The sequence below is a fragment of the Mastigoproctus giganteus genome, chromosome 2 (genome assembly GCF_048544385.1).
Source record: "Mastigoproctus giganteus isolate SK-2022 chromosome 2, ASM4854438v1, whole genome shotgun sequence".
In the NCBI taxonomy this organism is placed as follows: Eukaryota; Metazoa; Arthropoda; class Arachnida; order Uropygi; family Thelyphonidae; genus Mastigoproctus; species Mastigoproctus giganteus.
In genome coordinates, this window is record NC_143576.1 from 71,203,538 (window position 1) to 71,226,656 (window position 23,119).

The 23,119-nt window shown below is 39.1% G+C and overlaps 1 protein-coding gene across 1 annotated transcript in view; it reads left to right on the forward strand.

Moving 5' to 3' along the window:
* LOC150089334 (uncharacterized) overlaps nucleotides 1–19,779 on the forward strand; it is a 121,906-nt gene extending 102,127 nt beyond the window's left edge. The window contains exons 12-14 of the mRNA XM_090389952.1: nucleotides 9,280–9,357; nucleotides 19,374–19,586; nucleotides 19,766–19,779. Of these exons, the coding sequence (XP_090246078.1) occupies nucleotides 9,280–9,357; nucleotides 19,374–19,586; nucleotides 19,766–19,779 (305 nt within the window). The remainder of the gene's footprint in view (nucleotides 1–9,279; nucleotides 9,358–19,373; nucleotides 19,587–19,765) is intronic.
* The last annotated feature ends 3,340 nt before the right edge of the window (nucleotides 19,780–23,119 follow it).

The following is a 23,119-nucleotide window of genomic DNA, read 5'->3' on the forward strand; positions in this document are numbered from 1 at the left end:
GAAGGACAGGATGGATGACCTTGAAGGATTACAAGTGAGGGGCCCATCAAGCTCTCAGCTGCCCACACCAATGCCAGAGCTTGCACTTGGTCATCGTGCAACACAGCGGCAACCCCCAAGGCAGAATGCGATGGTCCCAAAGGAACTAGTAGTTGTTGGTGACCTATTGTCAGGGAAACGGGAAACATGCTTTGTAAAAAGGATAGGTGGAACAGGACCAGGGTATGTCTGCAGGGGCAAAGGTTGATGACGTAGAGCGGATATCATCTTTTAAGGGCACAAAAGGTGATATAATTGTACACGTTGGCACTAATGATATTAAGAGTAGGAGACCGGCGGAATTACTTAACAAGTACAGGTCACTGATGAAAAAAAGCCGTGAATTAGGGTTGAATTTGCAAGTGTCTGCAATTCTGCCCAGACACAATAGGAGGGAGTATATGATGAGAGCCCCCTGTTGATCTATTCGGCCCTGGAAAGATTGTGCAGGGCTCAAGGGGTAGAATTTTTTTCAGCCTGGTCTGTACTTGTTAACAGGAGAGACTGCTTCTACAGGGATGGGATACACTTAAATAGAAAGGGTGCAAGAATGTTTGCTGATGCTATCGAGGCAGTGTTAGGTAGGTTCGGAAAACTGCTAGATTGGGGGGATACAAGGACTAATAGATTAACAGTAGCCACTGGCAGAGGAGCTCATTCCAATAGAAGCAGTGCAAATCCTTGCACTGCTTCTATTGGAATGAGCGGCAGTCTGGAAAATAAGATGCAGGATATTACAGTTTGTTGTTTTGGTTTTTAGGAACATTAGCAACTAAGGCCATATTGCTCCGGAATATGCGGTGGTCATTCCCTGACCTTTCCGCATCCTCCGTATTTGGTGGTGACGGGCTCGAACCCCGGTCTAATCAAGAAGCGTGTGCGACGCACTGCTGCTCCTTCCCACCTGGCTACGGAGGCGCAGGATATTACAGAGACTGCTGGGAATCATGGGGGTACAAGTGAACACATGGGTTGTGTTAGGGTGGCTAAGAGGAAGAGCAGGTGCATGTATACTTGCGTGTACACCAATGCTAGGAGTTTAGTAAATAAATTTGATGAATTTGAGGTATTGCTCAAAACATCGAAGGCAGATATTGTTGGGATATCAGAGACGTGGTATCACACAGATATAAGGGATGCAGAACTGCAATTTGGGGAGTACAACGTCTACAGAAAGGATAGACAGGATAGGAAAGGGGAGGGGTTATGCTATTAGTTAAGAAACACATAAAAACCAAGGAAGTGAAGCCAGTCGACATCGCTGGACAGTGCAGTGTTGAGTCAGTTTGGGTGACATAAACATTGGGAGATCAAAATTGAGAGTAGGAGTGTGCTATAGGCCTAATGACTCTGATGAGTATAATAAGGAACTGTACAGGGAAATAGAGTGGGCCAGTAAATCAGAGAGTCTTATAATGGGAGATTTTAATTTCCCAGATATTGACTGGAATTTGGGGGCTGGTCACTCACACACTAGCAAGGCTTTTGTGGATTTATTGGATGATTGTTTTCTACATCAGCATGTTCGGGAGGCAACTAGAGGGAGTAATACTCTTGATTTGATTATCAGTAGTGATTCTTCATGCATTAAGAATCTGCAGATAAATGAACCACTAGGTGGCAGTGATCACAGTGTTCTGAAGTGGGAGTTACTCAAAGAGGTAACTACCATTAGGGGTAAAGGGAAGGGGTATTGCTTTCGTAAAGGTGACTACGATGGACTGAGACAGTATTTAAATTCTATACAGTGGGATCAACTGATGATGTTACCAGCAGCAAATTCAAAATGGGAAGCATTTAAAGAACTTATCTTGCAAGCTTACTAGTTCAAGGTTTAGGCATAAATGGATGTCAGGTGAACTAATGAGGCATATGGCAGAGAAGAAAAATGCATGGGATACATACAAATTAACACATGACACAGAAGCCTATGATAGATACAAGTTGATCTGTAACCAAGTTACAAAGGAGGTTAGGCAGGCGAAGGCAGATTACGAGAGATCCTTGGCAAGGGATGCGAAGAAAAACAGCAAAGAGTTCTTTACTTATGTAAACTCTAGAAGGAAGGGGATGAATCAGATTGGTCCACTTGATATCAATGAGTCAACTGTTGTTGACCCTGCTCAGGTAGCTAACAAACTAAATGAATATTTTGCATCGACATTCACACATGAGGAGTTATTCAGCGAGGGGTATGCCAGAGGTGTATTCAACTCTAGCAGTAAGCTAGAGAATCTTGTAATAACTGAGAGTAAAGTGGAGGAGAAATTGTTGAAGATAAACACAAGAAAGGCACCCGGGGTGGATGGGATCTATCCAGTTATATTAAAGGAGGCAGCAAAGGAAGTAAGCAAACATTTAGCCATAATTATGAGAGCTTCCTTGGACTCAGGAGAGGTACCCATGGACTGGAGATGTGTAAATGTGACCCCAATTCACAAGTGAGGATCAAAGGCTGACACAAGTAATTATAGACCTGTGAGTTTAACTTCTGTTCCCGGAAAATTAATGGAGGCACTGGTTAAAGAAGCACTGCAGGATCATCTAGACAAGACTTCAGTTATAGCTCGGACACAGCATGGTTTTGTTAAGGGGAAGTCTCTCCTGACCAATTTGAATGGATACTATAATGCAGTCACAAAAGAACTGGATGCAGGGAATAACTTTGATATTATATACTTGGATCTTAGAAAGGCTTTTGATACTGTTGCACATGGAAGACTGCTGCACAAATTGGAGCAGTGTGGCATTGGAGGCAAATTGCTGCTATGGATAAAGGGGTGGTTGAGGGGGGAAGACAGAGAGTGGTAATCAATGGACACTGCTCATCGTGGACTAATGTTATTAGTGGAGTCCCTCACGGTTCAGTATTGGGTCCTTCATTGTTCTCTGTATTTATAAATGATATTGATGATGGTATATCAAGCTTAATGTCCAAGTTTGCAGACGATACGACGGTTGGCAGGGTTGTCAAGGACACTACTGGCACTATGCTGCTGCAACAGGATCTGGAAAGGTTGAGCAGATGGGCTGAGAGGTGGCAAATGAAGTTTAACATTGACAAATGTAAAGTACTACATATGAGAAACAGCAACCCCAGAGCAACTCTCAACTCTGTGGTACTACACTGACAGTGGTAGAGAATGAAAGGGACCTGGGGGTGGTTGTGCAGGCAGATATGAAGTTCTCTGAGCAGTGCAGACAGGCTGCAAGAGTAGCTCATGCTGTATTGTCAATGATATATAGGAATTTTTCTAGCAGGGATAAGGAGGTGATTATTCCCTTGTATAAGGCAATGGTCAGGCCACACCTAGAGTACTGTATACAGGCCTGGAGGCCTCATTTCAAGAAGGATGTAGAGCTGCTGGAACGAGTACAGAGAAGAGCAACAAGATTAGTGAGTGGAACAAAGGGGGTGCTCTTACGAAGAAAGGCTTAAGTTTTGCAAATTACAGTGTCTGGAGACTAGGCACCAGCGAGGTGATCTGATAGAGGTGTACAAAGCCTTGAATGGTTTGAGCATGCTCAATGCTGATGGGATTCTTCCTCTTGCTCAGAATAATCACCTGAGAGGGCATAAGTTCAAATTGAGGAAAGACAGATGTAGGATAGATGTGAGGAAATTTGCCTTTAGCCAGTGGGTGGTTGGTAGGTGGAACAGACTTCCATCCCTTGTCGTGGAAGTTGATAGCCTAAATAAGTTTAAGGCTCAGCTGGACAGGTATTTCGAACGAACAGAGGGGTGAAGTGGAAGTGGTTATTTTTTATTTATTTATTTTACTTTATTTTTTTTTTTGGCTGATGCTGCATAAGCTTGCTTTCTTGCATCAAATGCCTCTACTAATGCTAATTTCATCCAAACCCAGTCAGGAACCATCGCTAGGTGGTCTATTATTTAACCTTGAGATATTTGGTCCTTCAGGTTGTCACAGACATTATCTCAGATATTCCAGACAAGCTGTACTTGCTACCTGGGAGTCTAAAACGCTGATGGAACTGATATTCGGGTGACACTCGAGTCAAGTGGACCCAATTTCAGCGAAGTTCGGATGGTCTGTGACAGCCAAATCCTCTGCTTGCACCTTCACGATGGTGGGACTGTTAGTAATCCTGGGTATAACCTCCATGCTCAAGTGCATGGTAGGTGACCACCCAAGTGTGAACCAACGTAAGCAGGGTCAAGGTGTGGCGCCCACACCACATGGAAGAATGCCACCCCTCTATGTTACCAGGCAGTACTAGGTGGTAGATGACTCTCATCAACCGGTGCAATACCACCACTTTGCTTATTGGAGGCTTGAAGTGGTGGAATTCATTTTTAGTCTCTAGAGCTGAGTTCCGGTCAACCCTTCCCTATCTCTTCCATCATGCAGTATGATTGACTTTTGAGGTTATGATGAACATCGTGGCGAGATCCAATATTCCTTACATTTCGAGGGTACAGCTCTAAAACAGTGTTCGCAAGCAGGCAGGCAGGCAGGCCGCTAGTTATACACTAGCTGATCTGGCTTCCGGATCAGCGACCTCTTGCAACCTCTACTCTGCCAGATAGTGATTGGAGGGAGTCCAAGTAGTGTGTATGCAGGGAGCATTGTCAAGGCCATGTTATGTCAAGTATCTGGGTATATTCTTACCATGTGTACACCATATCCAAAAATTTCATACAGTATTTCCCCCCCACGTTTTCTTATTATTGAATACACCATGAATTGTCAAACTAATAGAGCAAGCTTATTTGCGAAAAGATCTACACCTCCCAAGCACTTCCTAATTCATTTCACAAATATACGTGGTCTCAACAATGTCCATTTCCACTTGTAGTCTGCCAAAGCCCGTGTACTTTTCCTGACAGAATCTATTATCGGTTGATTCAGCTACTGCTCATCTCAGATGCCTAAATTATTCGCTGTATGATTCCTTTTGCCTCAAAGGTGGTACTTGTGCATATGTCCGTTCTGATATTCCCTGTCAGAGACTTGGCAATTTGGAATCTCCTCTTTGATTTTCTCTGGCTTAAAATCTCTCTATCTCATTGTGTCAAATTCATCTGTTGTCTCTACCGTTCTCCCAACTCCAATCACTTGGAGTGCTTTAACTTCCTCTCTTTCCAACTTGACTTTCTCCAGTCCAACTTTCCTAATAATGAGGTAATTTTCCTTGGAGATTTTAATGTTCACAACTCCAGCTGGCTTCCGTTTTCTAGTCACACCGACCCAGCTGGTCGAGATGCTGAAGCTTTTGCAATTACTAATGACCTTGCACAGATTGTTTATTTACCAACAAGAATGCTGGACAATCCTAATCATACAGCCAACACGCTTGATCTTTTTCTCACAAATAACCCTTCTAAGTACATGGCCGAAGTGAGAGGTCCTTTAGGTGCTTCAGATCACAGCTTGGTGATTGTCTCTTCTCCAATGGAGCCTTTATCTCATGGCTATTCTCAACCTCTTGTTGTTTGGCATTAAAATAATGCAAAATGGGATGACCTGCGAGATTTCTTTTCCTTGGTTGGATTACTTCTTCAAAACTTCTGATGTCAGCATTTGCTCAGATCGTGTCAGTGAAATTATTCTTGCAGGAATGGAATCCTTTATCCCACACTCCACTTTAAAATCTCGTCCTTTATCTAAACCTTGCTTTTCCAATAAATGTGCTAAGGCTGTTCAAGAGAAGAAAATTGCATATTGTGATTGGCTTGTTTATAATTCTTCAGTTTCATTTTCTGCTTACACCAAAGCTCGCAACAATTGTAAAGCAGTTATTAATCAGTCCAAACTAGAGTTTGAACAGGCTAAGAGTAGAAAACTTGCTTCTTGCCCTAATGGTAGCCAAGCATTCAGGTCTCTTGCCAAAGCTATTGGCCGCAACTTTTTCACATCTCTGCTCCTACCTCTGTCCAAACCAGATGGTTCTGTTGTCACTTCAGCCAAGGATAAAGCTGACCTGCTAACATCCCATTTTTCTTCCAACTCGTGTATTAATGATCTTGGTAAAACACCTCGCACCATTCACAACACGCTCCATTCAATGCCTCCTGTAGTGTTCCGTCAAAAGGATGCCAGAAGGATAATGGCGAATCTTGATGCTAAGAAAGCTCCAGGTCCTGATGGTATTTTCTCTTTCAAAAAAGAACTTGCAAAATTATTGAAGAGGGGTATTATGTGTTATACTTCTCAACAAGTTTTTAACATAGATGAAGCAGGACTTTTGTGGAAACTAATGCCTAAAAGAAGTTTCATATTGAAAGAAGAAAAAAATATGCCAGGTTTCGAAGCTGAACTTACTCCTATTCTTTGAACTTGCTCCTGAACTTACTCCTATTCTTTGCCACCTTTTTTCACTTTCTTATTCCAAAGGTGTTTTTCCTTCTGCTTGGAAATTTGCTCATATCCAGGGAAAGAGATCAGCCTATATGATTATCTGAAGAAAACTCACCTAAAGAAAAAAAGTGGAACCATTTAAAACTGGTAAGGGCCGGTTGAATAGATTTAAAATCCAGGGAGAAGCTGCAAGTGCAGATCAAGGAGCCGAAACTTTCAAAAAAGAACTTGCTAAAATTATTGAAGAGGGGTATTATGTGTTATACTTCTCAACAAGTTTTTAACATAGATGAAGCAGGACTTTTGTGGAAACTAATGCCTAAAAGAAGTTTCATATTGAAAGAAGTAAAAAACATGCCAGGTTTCGAAGCGGCGAAGGATCGGTTGACTTTATTGTTGGGTGGTAACGGCGCAGGGGATTTACAGTTAATACCCCTTTTAGTTTATTTGGAAGAGGGCCAAAGTTCAATCCAAAATCGACACATTTTTCATGATTAAATCAATTTAGATCAATTAAATTCATGATTTTAATTGGAATTTTAAGTTTAATTTTGATACGTAAATAGTTACCACATAATTATATACGTATGTAATGCAGAATATTTTATATGTACAAATATTTGAATATTAAATATTTTGACCAACATTTGTGCATCTTTTCAACCATTTATTATTGATTAGGAAATATCCTTTGGCACCGACCACAACTCACAAATACATATGTTACCTTATGGGAATGCGGTGCACGCTTAGCGTGGATTCTCTTAGCGCTCTGTTTTTCTGGAACGAATTATCAGCGTTAAGCGGGGGTCACCTGTATAATAAAACTTAAGGGTTAAGGGTTTGAACCTCCAATCATTTTTTGTAATTCTAATCTTTCCAATAACAGCCATAATTTTTTTTTAAGATATACTTTACATGAGTAACAAAATTAAATCTATTGTCTATCATAATGCCTAAATATTTATATGATCTAGTAATTTTGATTACCTGATCATTCAATCTGGCATTTTGAGGCTTATTTAAGTTAAGTTAAGATAACCCTTCAATAACATCTGTTTAGTTTTTGGAATGGAAATTTGAAGTTTGTGAATTTTGCACCGATCATTCAAATCCTCCAAAATGAAGTTTGCCCTGTTTTCCAATTCAAGACTGGACTGGCTGAAAACAAGAACAACTAGATCATCCGCGTATGCAATTTCCATAATATTCTCATGTTGAACTGAAAGCCACCCATCAAGGACAACGTTCCATGACACTGGAAATGGTAGGTGTCTTACCAAGATCATCAATAAACAAGTTAGAAAAAAGTAGGGTGCTACTAGGCTGACCTTATATAGGCTGCTGAGATGGGAGTAGAGATGGGCAAAAGTTGCAGACAATAGTATCTTGTCCAAGTGATAATTACCATCCAAATTACCATTTGAACAAGAAGCAAGTTTTCTACTCTTCGCCTGTTCAGAATCTAGTTTGGACTGATTATGAACTTCTTTACAGTTGTTGCAAGTAAAATATATAAAATGATTTATCTTTTGGAAAGTATGTATGTCTTTAGCCATTTACTGTATAATGAATGAAAGATTGTCATGATTGTTTCTGTTTTATTTATTCAGTTAAATGGAATTAAGTTACTTTACTGTATTGTTCATTAGCATATTCAGTATACACTGAGTTGGCTTTGCATTAGCAACACCCCTTGTGTAGGAAGTGATCAGCCTCTGGCACTGGTGAAGGCTCAAAATCAGTAGTGGCTGACATAAGGTTGTAGTTCACACATGCAGCAATCAGTTTTTGAGCATCTGCAAGGAAGAGTTAGTTGGTATTGAGATTTTTCCTACTTCAAACATGGAATGGTTTTGGGGCAAGACATGCAAGTGCCTGTGTCTTGACAACTGCCAACATGGGTAAGTGCACCCATTTTGTAGTGCAAAAAATCTATTGTGACTGGCTCAACAGTGGTTGATGAACCAGCCAAAGGTCACATCTGGGACAGGTGGGTGTGATTCACACTTGTAGTGAGCATAGTATGTCTTGTCTCATAAAACAATAGTGAAGCAGCACAGTAGCTCATCTAACCACCCAGTACAATGCAGGAATAGCAAGACTAATATCCACATGGACTATGCATTGAACATTAGCTTGTATAGGCTATGGTAGTCACAAATGTCCACACACACTGCAAGGCACAACAAACTGTGCCTTGCATGGGTACACCAGCACAAAACTGGACCGCCAACATCTGCCAATTGCTGCCTGATCTGATGAATCTGATTTCCAACTGTATCATGCTGGTGGGCATACCAGTATTTGGAAAAAGCCACACGAGGCCATGGCACCTGAGTGCACTGTTAGTGTTTGGCAGGCTGGATTATGGTTTGGGGGGACTGTTTTCATGGAATGTCCAGGTTCCGGATCACTGTTAGTCAACAAGTTGATGGGAGTTCGTACCATTTTTGTCATCACCAAGTACACCCCTTCACGATAACAGTATATCCAGAGAACTCTGCTGTCCTACCAAGGAGACAACACACCATGCCAAAAAGCCTGTAAACTAGTTTCAGGAACTTTACAATGAATTATCCATCCTCCCATAGCCACTGATCTCAACCCAACTGAGCATGTTTGGGACCTACTAGAAAAGGAAATTCAATGCTGTATCCAGTAATATACACACTTGACAATGTGCCGGCATTACTGGACATGCTGTGCATGGGTAGCATACTATAGGACACTCTTTGACATCTTGTAGAGTTCATGCCAAGAGGTATTAGGTAATAAGTGTTGCAAATGCAAAGCCAACTCACTGTAATTAATCACTTAAGATTTAGTGCTGTAAAATAATACTTGAAATAGATTGCATTAATTCCTTCTAAATTTAGAAAATCTTAATTGGATTACTACTGTGGTATTTTTGCAGGTCATAGTGCCTTTATAACAAGAGATAAATTAAGCCGATCTCCAATTGTAAAAAATAAGGAATACACTACTAAATCAGGTAATAATATAAACAGCATTTTTAAATATAATCCATTAAGTATTTAATTTTATGAGTCATACTTTTATTTTTCACAGAATGTTTAAAACCTATGAGATTAAGAAATGGATGCCTTTGAATTAGCAAATATCTTTGCTAAGAGCAGAGAGATGGCAAGTCAGTTACAGTTAACAAAAATATTTTTGCATCACTTGTTTTTTTCTGTTTCTCTGGCAAGTTGCTGTTTCCTGTCTGAAATAAATGTAAAATGCACTACCTAAATTTAACACACACACACACACACACACTCTCTCTCTCTCTCTCTCTCTCTCTCTCTCTCTCACTCGCTGTAACATAAGCCATCTTTCTGATTATGGCATAAATAGTTTAATCTAGATCCTTCACTCTTCACCATTCTTGTTTAGTTGTATCATTCGTGGGATATATGCATATGTCTATTTGCAGATGGTTCCCCATCTTCTCCACCAAATATTGCAGTAACCTCTGTTTTGGATTTAGGTGCATTATATTGTCTTTTATCTAATTCTGGGTTTTCTATAAATGCCATGCACACATTCATTTTTCGATTGGCCTGAGTTATTTGATGCAATTAGCATTAGAACATGAGGCAGGAAAGCAAGCTTATACAGCATCAGCCAAAAAAAAGAAAAAAAAGAAAAGAAAAACCCCTTCCCATCTGGCCACTCCAAATGTTTGCCTAGTTTAGCCTTAAACTTATTTAAGTTATCAACTTCCACAACAACAGATAGAAGTCTGTTCCAGCAATCAACTACCAGCTGGCTAAACGTAAACTTCCACACATTTATTCTACAACTGTGTATAGTCCAATTATTTTCTAGTAAGAGAAAAACTTGATGTTTGCATCATATCCAATAATATGTTGTAATGCTTCTATTAGAATGAGCAGAAGCCTGAAAAACAAGATGCATGATATTTCAGAGACTGCTGGGAGCCATTGCGGTACAAGTAAACACATGGGTTGTGTTAGGGTAGCTAAGAATAGAAACAGGTGCAGGTATACTTGCATGTACACCAATGCTAGGAGTTTAGTAAATAAATTTGATGAATTTGAGGTATTGCTCAAAACATCGAAGGCAGATATTGTTGGGATATCAGAGACGTGGTGTCACACAGATATAAGGGATGCAGAACTGCAATTTGGGGAGTACAACGTCTACAGAAAGGATAGACAGGATAGGAAGTGGGGAGGGGTTATGCTATTAGTTAAGAAACACATAAAAACCAAGGAAGTGAAGCCAGTCGACATCGCTGGACAGTGCAGTGTCGAGTCAGTTTGGTGTGACATAAGCAATGGGAGATCAAAATTGAGAGTAGGAGTGTGCTATATTCCTAATGACTCTGATGAGTATAATAAGAAACTGTACAGGGAAATAGAGTGGGCCAGTAAATCAGAGAGTCTTATAATGGGAGATTTTAATTTCCCAGATATTGACTGGAATTTGGGGGCTGGTTACTCACACACTAGCAGGGCTTTTGTGGATTTATTGGATGATTGTTTTCTACATCAGCATGTTCGGGAGGCAACTAGAGGGAGTAATACTCTTGATTTGATTATCAGCAGTGATTCTTCATGCATTAAGAATCTGCAGATAAATGAACCACTAGGTGGCAGTGATCACAGTGTGCTGAAGTGGGATTTACTCAAAGAGGTAACTACCATTAGGGGTAAAGGGAAGGGTTATTGCTTCCGTAAAGGCGACTACGATGGACTGAGACAGTATTTAAATTCTATACAGTGGGACCAACTGATGATGTTACCAACAGCAAATTCAAAATGGGAAGCATTCAAAGAACTTATCTTGGAAGCTACTAGGCTTTACATACCAACTAAGAAATATTGTTCAGGGTTTAGGCCAAAATGGATGTCAGATGAACTAATGAGGCATATGGCAGAGAAGAAAATGCATGGGATACTTACAAATTAACACATGACACAGAAGCCTATGATAGATACAAGTTGATATGCAACCAAGTTACAAAGGAGGTTAGGCAGGCGAAGGCAGATTACGAGAAATCCTTGGCAAGGGATGCAAAGAAAAACAGCAAAGAGTTCTTTACTTATGTAAACTCTAGAAGGAAGGGGATGAATCAGATTGGTCCACTTGATATTGATGGGTCAACTGTTGATGATCCTGCTCAGGTAGCTAACAAACTAAATGAATATTTTGCATTGAAATTCACACATGAGGAGTTATTCAGTGAGGGGAATGCCAGAGGTGTATTCAACTCTAGCAGTAAGCTACAGAATCTTGAAATAACTGGGAGTAAAGTGGAGGAGAAACTGTTGAAGATAAACACAAGAAAGGCACCCGTGGTGGATGGGATCTATCCAGTTATATTAAAGGAGGCAGCAAAGGAAGTAAGCAAACCCTTAGCCATAATTATGAGAGCTTCCTTGGACTCAGGGGAGGTACCCATAGACTGGAGATGTGCAAATGTGACCCCAATTCACAAAGGAGGATCAAAGGCTGACACAAGTAATTATAGACCTGTGAGCTTAACTTCTGTTCCAAGAAAATTAATGGAGGCACTGGTTAAAGAAGCACTGCAGGATCATTTAGACAAGACTTCAGTTATAGCTCAGACACAGCATGGTTGTGTTAAGGGGAAGTCTTGCCTGACCAACTTGATTGGATAATATGATGCAGTCACAAAAGAACTGGATGCAGGGAATAACTTTGATATTATATACTTGGATCTTAGAAAGGCTTTTGATACTGTTGCACATGGAAGACTGCTACACAAATTGGAGCAGTGTGACATTGGAGGCAAATTGCTGCTATGGATAAAGGGGTGGTTGAGGGGGAGAAGACAGAGAGTGGTAATCAATGGACACTGCTCATCGTGGACTGATGTTATTAGTGGAGTCCCTCAGGGTTCAGTGTTGGGTCCATTATTGTTTTCTGTATTTATAAATGATATTGATGATGGTATATCGGGCTTAATGTCCAAGTTTGCAGACGATACAAAGGTTGGCAGGGTTGTCAAGGACACTACTGACACTATGCTGCTGCAACAGGATCTGGAAAGGTTGAGCAGATGGGCTGAGAGGTGGCAAATGAAGTTTAACATTGACAAATGTAAAGTACTACATATGGGAAACAGCAACCCTAGAGCAACGTATCAACTCTGTGGTACTACACTGACAGTGGTAGAGAATGAAAGGGACTTGGGGGTGGTTGTGCAGGCAGATATGCAGTTGTCTGACAGTGCAGACGGGCTGCAAGAGTAGCTCATGGAGTATTGTCAATGATTTACAGGAATTTTTCCAGCAGGGATAAGGAGGTGATTATTCCATTGTATAAGGCGATGGTCAGGCCACCTAGAGCTGTATACAGGTCTGGAGGCCTCATTTCAAGAAGGATGTAGAGCTGCTGGAAAGAGTACAGAGAAGGGCAACAAGATTAGTGAATGGAACAAAGGGGTGCTCTTACGAAGAAAGGCTTAAGTTTTGCAAATTACAGTGTCTGGAGACTAGGCACCAGCGAGGTGATCTGATAGAGGTGTATAAAGCCTTGAATGGTTTAAGCATGCTCAATGCTGATGGGATTCTTCCTCTAGCTCAGAAAAATCACCTGAGAGGGCATAAATTCAAATTGAGGAAAGACAGATGTAGGATAGACGTGCGGAAATTTGCCTTTAGCCAGCGGGTGGTTGGTTGGTGGAACAGACTTCCATCCCTTGTGGTGGAGGTTGATAGCCTAAATAAGTTTAAGGCTCAGCTGGACAGGTATTTTGAACGAAGAGAGGGGTGAAGTGGAAGTGGGTTTTTTCTTTTTCTTTTTTTTTTTTTTTTTTTGGCTGATGCTGCATAAGCTTGCTTTCTTGCATCAAATGCCTCTACTAATGCTAATGTTATTGGTTCTTGTAGATTGCTCAGGGAAAACAGGACAGATGTTCTGTCTTGTTGATAGTGAGGGCAGTCAATCAGAATGTTTGTTAAAATTTCTGAACAGTATGGACACTGAGGAGGATCTTCGCCTGTGAGTAGATGGAGGAGAGTCAGATATGCATGTCTGATTCGTGTCTTTGCAAGTATCACTTCTCTTTGCACCGCTTTGGTGCTAGAGTGCCAATGCTTTGGATCGTATTTCAATTGGTAGAGTTTATTATTGGTTTGAGAGTGCCATAACTCTTTTCACTGCACAAGACATGCTGTTTGTATGATGTGACTGTAGTCAGAGGCTTGAACCGGAACGGAGATTAAATCAAAAGTTGTTGGGTTTTTAGCAGTTTGATCAGCAAGTTCGTTCCCCTTTATCCCTGAATGTGCTGGGATCCAGCAAAAGGTGACTGATTGATGACATTCTTCAATTTGTAATAGGAGTCTTCTAATTTGATTTAACACAGGGTGAACCTTGAAGGAGTTTTGCATTGCTATAATTGAGCTGAGAGAGTCCGTATATACAACGTATTTTAGAGATGGGTAGAGATTCAGGTTGTCTAAAGCTAATTTTATTGCATGAAGTTCTGCAGAGAAGCCGCTATAACCAGTTGGAAGGGCAGCCGAAATGATAGTAGAGGGAAATACTGCTGCTGCTCCAATGGCTGATTGTGATTTGGACCATCAGTATATATTGGCAAAAAATCAGCGTATTTCTGAATTTGGTTTGCACGGAGTTGTTTCACATTGAGTGTTGGTAGAAGCTTCTTTTCCCATTTGTGAAGATAAGTATTGAAAGATAACTGATGAGGGGGAGTTCAAGGTGGTTGAAGTAATTCATTAATTGTTGCCTCTTGAAAATAGGAACATTCCAACTTTGCATTAATTCAATAAGGCATAAGCCTGCTGGTCTTATTTTACTGGGTTTATTTCTATAGAGGTTTTGCAGTGGTGGATTAAAGAGGTACGGCTCAATAAGATGCTGACAACTTTGTATTCGGGCTGCATACTTAAGAAGTAGTGTTTTCCTGCAGAGGCAAAGAGGGGGGCTCATTAGCTTCAATATATAAACTATGGGTACGAGATGTCCTGAAAGCACCAAGGGCAATGCACTGTGCTGTATAGGTTCCAGCTAGTGGAGTGTGCTCTTTCAGGCAGAATCATAAATTGGAGCACCATAATCCAAACAGGATCTGATCAATGCTCTATATAGGAGCAGCAAAGATGTATGGTCCACTCCCCAAGACAGGGCAGGGCAGGGAAGGTAAAGCTTTTAGTGTATTCAGCTTTTTGAGGCAGGTAGTACGTACAAATTTAATACGCTCAAAGAAATTTAACTTCCTGTCAAGGATTAATCCTAAGAATCTGACCTTGTCAGTCACTAGAATGTTTGAGTTTTACATCTGAAGTTCAGGATCTGTATGCAATTTACATTGATTGCAAAAGTGAATTGCAATGGTTTCCTGCTGTGACAGATGATAGCCATTGCAAACTGCCCACCTTTGGACTTTATTCGGAGATATCTGCAATTGCCATTCAATGGATCTCATGTTCTGAGAATGGCAAGAAATAGAGAGATCGTCAGTGTAAAGGTGGGTCTGAACAGTATTTGGAAGTTCTTTTGTGATGGAATCTTTTACAGGAAGGACTGGTACTCCTTCCTGTAAAAATGTCATAGAAAGCGAGTTGTGGTATCAAACTTGGAACGAACGATTCTGGAGGAAGTTCCTGATGAATATAGGCAGGTTGCCTCGTAGACCAAGAGCATGGAGGTCACTGAGAATGCCATGATGCCAGGTAGTATCAAATGCCTTCTCTATGTCTATGGAAACCAAATAAGTCGATTATGGATTATTCTTTCAAGTAACTTGCCGAGGCAAATGGAAAAGAGAAATTGGTCTGTAACTGTATGGACTGGTAGGATCTTTTCCAGGTTTCAAAAAGGCCAGAACTGTGGCATGGTGCCAAGAGGTGGGGTAAAGGTTTTCAAGAAAGTTTCGGTTATAGAAGACCAGCAGTATTTTTAAATTTTTTTTCTTCAAGGTGTTGTAACATGATATAATATATTCCGTCTGGCCCAGAGGCACTATTGCGTGTTGCTCTGATAGCATGTAGTAGTTCAGAATATCGAAGTGGTTGATTATACAGAAGGAGTACAGAGGTTCGAAAGTTGATGGATCGCTTTAACACATGGTTTTAAATTTTCTGGATATCCAGGGAGTAAGTTGATGCTGCTGAAACTTGCCCAAAGGTTGTGCCCAAGGCATTTGCAATGTTTTCAGGAGCAGAGAGCTCTTGTCCATTGAAAGAACTGGGGAAGGGGTGGTTGGAAATTTGCCAGAGATCTGCCTAATTTTCTTCCATATTAACCTGGAATTAGTGTTTTTGTTTAGAGTAGAGGCAAACCGAATCCAGGAATTCTTTTTGGCTTGTCTTTGTGTGAGATGTGCTTTGGCCCTTAGCTTCTTATAGTTAATAAGATTACTTGTGGTTGGAGATCTGCGAAAAGATTTGCACGCTTTATTTTTTAACTTTGTTTTGGTGCATTCTTCATTCCACCAGTAATCATGGTGCCGTCGGGAAGGGGGATTCGACAATGGAATTGAGCATTTTTAGCTGCAGATAACAGGTGTGATATAATCTGTGGTTTCATCTGTTGGCTGCGTTCGTAAAATTTCTCATCAAGACTGATAGCTGCTTGAAATTTGACCCAGTTGGCTTGAGAGAATTTCCATTTCCTACAGGATTGTGATAATGGTAGTTGGGTAGTGAGCAGCTCACAAACTATTGGAAAATGGTCACTTCCCATGGGATCATCCAGAATGGACCATTCCATGATGGAAACAGAATTGGGGAGTATATTGATAGATCGATTGTAGAAGTTTGTTCAGTTGGTAATTGTATGTGAGTGGGTGCCTCAATATTAAGAACAGTAAGGTTTGCTTATTCAGAAAGGTTTAAATTATTTGGCCATGTCTATCTAATTTAGTCGAGCCCCATAAGGGGTGGTGGCCATTAATTTCCCAAGAGACACAGGGGAAGGTAACTGCATTAGAAGATTTTCAAGATCTTGGTAAGAGAAGGTATGACTTGGTGGGAGATAGATTGATACTAGTGATAATGCAATCTGGGCTATCAAACGTATGGCAACAACTTTAATTTCAGTTTGCAAAATAATTTGTTTGGTCGGGATCTTTGTACTGACCAAAATGGCCACGCCCCCACGGGCCGCATTTGAAGTATTACGGTCTTGTCGGTAGATAGAATAGTTCTTTATGTTGGTAGAAATTTGAGATGTTAGGTAGGTTTCTTGTAGACAGAAACTAACCGGAGAATAGTGGTTAATTAACTGTTCAGGCTTTGGTTTATCTTTTTATCCATAGATGTTTCTTGGATGTTCTTTTTTAAATGTGAGCCTTCGATTATTCGATGTAGAAGCAATCGCTGGGGGGAGGAGAAGGAGATGTAGCTGGTACTGTAAGTGCAGTATTACTTGCCTGGTTCAACTGCTTAGGGGTATTGGGCTGTTGCTGAGAGAGAACAATCCGAGCAAAGTTAGAGATTGAAGTGTTTGAAGGGACTGTAACATCAGTTTGGGTGGCCGGCCACTGATTGATATTTTGGGCAATACTGGCATATGTATGTTTAGTCATGCTGGGAGCAACTGCTTTCCTTGCTTCTTGAAAACTTTATTTTCAATCTTATATTTCACAATCTTCTTTTCAGTATTACATATGTAGCATGTCCTTGGATAAGCAGGATGGTTGCCTTTACAGTTGGGGCAGGTCATTTCTTTTGCTGAGCAATCACTATGAGTGTGATCAGAGGAACCATAATTGGGGCAAACTTGGTTTCCTCTGAATGTCATTTGAAGAGTGGCCATACTTTTGGCACTTAACATCTCAATGGATTAGGGATGCAGGGTCTAATGCGGCAAAGTAGATAGCCTGCTTTTATCAATGATGGTAGATTTGGTGTGTTAAAGATTAGAATAAGATTCCTTATAGGTGTGAGTATATTGTCTCTTTTAACCATAATTCTTTTCACAGCAATGACATTTTGGGCACCTCCGTAGCCAGGTGGGCAGGAGCAGCAGTGCGTAGCACATGTTTCTTGATTAGACCGGGGTTCGAACCCATGACCACCAAAATACTGAGGATGTGGAAAGGTCAGGGAATGACCACCGCATATCCCCAGAGCAATATGGCCTTAGTTACTAATGCTCCTAAAAACCAAACAAACAAAAACTTGACCTTGAAGCTCTTGAGTTAACTCCTCCTACGTGACATTCAATAGATCCCAGCTGGATATAACACCTTAGATATATTTAGGGTTGCATGGGGAGAAACTTTTATTGGAATTCCAGCAAAATTTGAAAGTATTAACAGTTTCTCTGAATGTTTACAGTTCATTGCTACCACTAGTATGTCTCCTGATTGCAGTATCTTGACTGTCTTAGGAGATCGTGTCAGACTTTCCAGGTGTTTCTGAATAAGGAACGGAGACAGCTTACTAAGAGAGTGATCTGCATGAGAGTGCATTATGAGGAATGTAGGAATCTGTCGCTGAGGAAGTGGTTTTCAACCTCTTGGGTTGCGATGTGTCTTGTTCCAAGCTGAACGTAGCAACCTGCACAGCAATATATACAAGTTTACAAAGAATTGTCAAACATCAAACGTGACAGCTATATTTCCATTTGCTGTAGTTGTATTGGTTGGAGACAGACTGTTGTCATTTGCTGTATTCACAAGATAACAGATGATATTTTTTCTCTTCGAATAGAAACTTTGTGAGGCGTGATAGCATGAGCAGAAAAAAAATAACATTTCTGGAGGTCACTACCATAAAACAATAAAAGCAATTTGCAGTTCAAGGTTATTGGGCTTTTCTGTTATTGTTTACAGAGCACAGTGGTATCATCACCTTCCTCCTCATACCAGGAGGAAAAGGCCTGGGTTTGAATCCCATCAATGATGCGAGGAACTTTAATGGGATTTTTTCATGCTTTAATGCTAATCCATGGCTGAGTTAGACGATCTCAGGTGTAGATAGCAAGGTTTTTTTCCCAGAAAACTGGGTTTTTTTTTTTTTGTCCAGCAAAACAGGCAAATCGACCAGAGAACACACAATTTACAGACAAAAGTGCTCCGCCCCATACCTATTTTTCCCATAAGCTGTGTTGTTTTTATTGTGCGAAATACCCATAATGTGGAGATTTTTAGGAACACATGTACTGCATTATAGCAGAACTGACTGTACTTATTCTCAGCGGGCACCACCACCCACTGCACCATTTCGAAGCTTATGGCTTACTCATTGGTGGGTGGTCAGATACCCTGATAATGCAAACCTGCCATCACAGTTGCGAAGTTAATTCCACAAAATGAGAGATGCCAAATGGTGAACAGAAGATACTGTATTTAAAGACTAAATGCGCAAGGTATAATTCTATATGGATTTAAATTAACTATATAATATCGGTGTAGATACACCATAGTTTACCCATAAAATTAAACTACATACGTAGTGTAAAAGATGCCTTTACTTTAAGGTACTTTTAACTTAAAATAAGTTTTAACTTTACTTTAACTGTATGCCAGTGTTACCTTTTTAAGGTAACTGTGGCATACATTAAAAAGAAATGTTGCTCTCCCATTCTAATAATTTCATGCATATGTGTACACATCTCATATTTGTGCTGCCAACAGTTTATTAGAAAATAGAGCATGCAGGTTTTATGATTTGCTGTAAGTCAGCAATTCAAACGTGTGATTTATGATTTTCTGTAAGTCAGCAATTGAAACATGTACTATTTAGACATACATCAAGTTAATATACCCCCTTCCCACTGATGAATGTATTACATTGTAAAAAAAGAAAACCAAAAAACAGTTTTGTCTTTTCTAACCTACAGGTAAGTTCTAAGGATAAGATTTACGCTATTCAGACTTTCCTAGTTTTTATCATTAGTAATTTTTTATATGTTTCTTTATCATCACTTTGATTTCTTAATTATATTAATCGAATCACTAGTTATAAATTAATTTTCTAATGCATTAAATATAAAATTGTTTCTTGCAAAATTTTTAGATACCTTTTTTGAATACAATAGGTAACTGTGGTCCAGATGTTGACACAGAGGAAACACCAGCTGAGAAATTAAGTCGATCCTTTTGTGAATTAAACTTTACTTTTGACAGTATCCATCAAAAAAAGAATGCTAATCCTAATTTATATACCTCAGAGACCCCAGATGATAAGTCAGTCCTTTTAGATGAGCCTGGAATAAATTATGAATCTGATACTACAAAATCTTGTTTGGCAAGTACTTATCCTTTTCTGAATTTATTTACAAGGGAACAAGAGGATAACTCTGAACATTTGTCAGATATTTCATTGCCCATCATGTCATTTGAAAATTCACTGGATGACTTGGACAGTGAACAGGATATTGAGGATGAATTTTGTGGAATTTTTACTGAGTGTCATGCTTTTAACATGAAGCAAAATGCAAGTGAAAATAATGAAAATGAACATAGTGAACAAAGATATTCTGATATGTCACATGCAGAAGGAAATGGTACTTCTACTCATGAGTCTCAGAATTACGAATCTTGTGAATATGAAATTTCTATTGGGTTTGACTTGAATACAGAGTTTAAAGCAGGTTAGGAATTTTATTATTTTTTATAGTTACACTAAATATTTAACTTAAAATTATCACTGTGTTAATTTTGTAACTGTAGCGAATTTTCTAACTTTGATTGCCACATTGTTTAAAGAGCTTCAGTTAACTTGGAAATTTAGTATCAACAAACTCAAAAAAAAAAAAAATTACAACTTTGATCAGAGGGATAAGCTCACCAGATAAATTGCTGGTGAACATATTCAGCTGTTTTATATATTGTATATATTTTGATTTTCAAGTTCATATTCTTATCAGAGTATTATGAATTCTTATTAGAGTATTTAAATGTATAATTATTTGCCAAATTTATAACAATATAATAAATACAAAGAATATAATATTAGTCTTATGTGAATGTAAAAAAATATTTATAGTCACCTTAATGCTGCATTAGTTTAATTTATTTTATGTAATTTTACATGTAATTAGTATGCAAAAAAAAAAGAAAAGGTAAAGGCATAAGCTAGCACCTATTTACTGCTGAGTTTCTTTAGTTAATTAAAAATCTATTACACTTAATTGTAAGTGTAATAGAAATTAATGTAGTTAAAAAACAGAAAATCCACATTAATTATATCAGTCATGTTTTGAAGACAGAAAAACTCCCCACAAAACAAAGCTAACACAAATTAATAACAAAAATATATATTAAAGAAATATAAATTAGAGAGGAAAAAGAGCCAAGAAACAAATAAATAATAAAGACAGAAGAGGAGAATGAAGATACCTGGTTAGAATACAGGTAGTTCCCAACTTTAGGAGTTAATCCATTCCTAGTGCATGCTCGTAAAGCGGGAAATAAATTCCCATAGACGTAATGTTAAAAACAGGGGCTACGTTCTCAACAATGAAATTTGGCATAGTAATGTTAAATGAAGATAAACAAAACAGTAGTTTATGCTTAAACAATGATTAATTTATCCCAAGAAATGAAAACATAGCCTTTAAAATCAAGAAAATTATAATAATAAAGAAATTTTGTCATATATGTTAAAGAATGTTTATTATTCATCATCATCATCGACTAAATGCACACTCATGGATGGTTCAACATTCATTGTTGGTTTGTTGGAAGCAAGGAGTTGTCTTCTTCAGAAATGCTTCAAAAGTCATTTGTTTCCAAGACAGTCTTCTATTTTCTATATAAATTTCATAATAATATGCATAAACATTTTTCAAATCTGTAGCAGCTTTTCTAGTGCGATCGAAATTTGAATTTTGTGACTCAAAAATTTCAACTGTTTCAGCTTCTTCACATTTTTGACATTTCAAGGAGGTCTTCATTGTGTGCTTGAAGCAGATCAGTGATGTTAGTTATACAAACCTCAAGCTACAATTGGTTGGCAAAATTAACAACTGCTTCTGTTTCATTTTGTACGATCTCTGCTGGTTCTTGAAATCCTTCAAAATTATCAATTAACTGAGGACAGTTTTTTCCAAACAACCTTCATGTTCTTCTCTGTAATTTTGTCACAGGCTCATTTTATTATTTTGATTGCATTAAAAATATGCAATTCTTTAAGTTAAGGAGGAAGGTCCAACTAAATTCTTTAGTTGGATCTGCCTGAACAAACAAACGCACACACCGTAGTAGCACAATAATACACAGTAGTATTGTATAGCTATGAGTGTGGTTTGAAATGCCATATTTACAAATGTTTAGCAACCTTTATTTATTGCAATTAATGTTTGTATTTTCGATTTTGTTGATACTTGAAAACTCCCAAACACGAGAGGTATTAGAACCTATAGTACTTAGTACAGTGCTTGGGTTGGAGGTTGAAAAGACAAAAAAGATATTTGTTGACATTAGACTTCGGTAGACTAATTTTCAGAAAATATGAAGGAAGGCTGTTTCAGAAAATGGCATTTAAATGAATAAATGAGGAAGATGAAAAGTTAGTTCTGTTAGTTTGAAGTTGGACAGTAAATGGATGTTGGTGGCACATGTTTGGACTGCTTTGAAAGAGAGAGTGGGGAATTATAGAAGCCAATTCAGAGGAACAGTGACCATGGAAATATCTGTAGGAAACACATGCAGCAGAAACAGTAAGTCTATGAGATAACGAGTGGAGAGACTCTGTTAGAGATGAGTCATTCATTAACGTAACTGCCCCCTTCTGAATGGAATCTAGAAGCCTGAGAGAGGTTTTGAGGACACCATCCCAGATGTGGGAACAATATTCCACGGTAGGGCGCAGATTTGCGATTTGTACAGAGTGAACAGCTGTTTGGAAGGAAAGTAACACCGAGAGCAAAAGAGAGAAAAAAAGTTTTTTTAGAAGCAGTGGAAGCAATATTTATGTGCTTGTGCCAAGAGAGAGTAGAAGTCAGGGTAATCCCCAAAAGAGATATATCATCTTACATAGAAAACCTTGGAGGACACCAGCATTAGTGGAGAAATTATAAAACAGAGCAATCTACCATCACCTTCAGTGAGTGATCAGAGAGAAAACTTGATAACCAATTACAAAAAACAGGTGGCAAACCATAAGATGGAAGCTTGTTTAGAAGACCTTTATGTCAAACACGATTGAAAGCCTTTGAGATGTCAAGAGCAACTGCTTGTGTTTCACCGAACTTTTCCATTGAATTTGTCCATAAATGGCTAATAAAAGCCAGAATATCACCAGTGGATCGACACTGACAGAATCCATACTGCCAATCGTTGATCAGATGGAAGGTTTCTAGGTAGTTTAAGAGTTAGCGGTTAACTGATTTCTCCATTACTTTAGAAAGAGTAGAAGTAATGGCAATGGGACGATAATTGGGTGGGAGGGATTTGTCACCCTTTTTAGGAACTGGCTAGATATGAGCAAATTTCCAAGCAGAAGGAAAACACCTTTGGAATAAGAAAGTGAAAAAAGGCAGAAAAGAACAGGAGTAAGTTCAGGAGCACAGGTTTTGAGAACAAGTGGAGAAATATTATCAAGACTTGGACCTTTGTTAGCATCAAGATTCATCAAAATCCTTTTGACATCCTTTTCATGGAAGACCACAGGAGGCATTAAATGGAACGTGTTGGGAGTGTTTTACCAAGATCATTAATACACAAGTTGGAAGGAAAATGGGATGTTAGCAGGTCAGCTTTATCCTTGGCTGAAGTGACAACAGAACCATCTGGTTTGGACAGAGGTAGGAGCAGAGATGTGAAGAAGTTGCGGCCAATA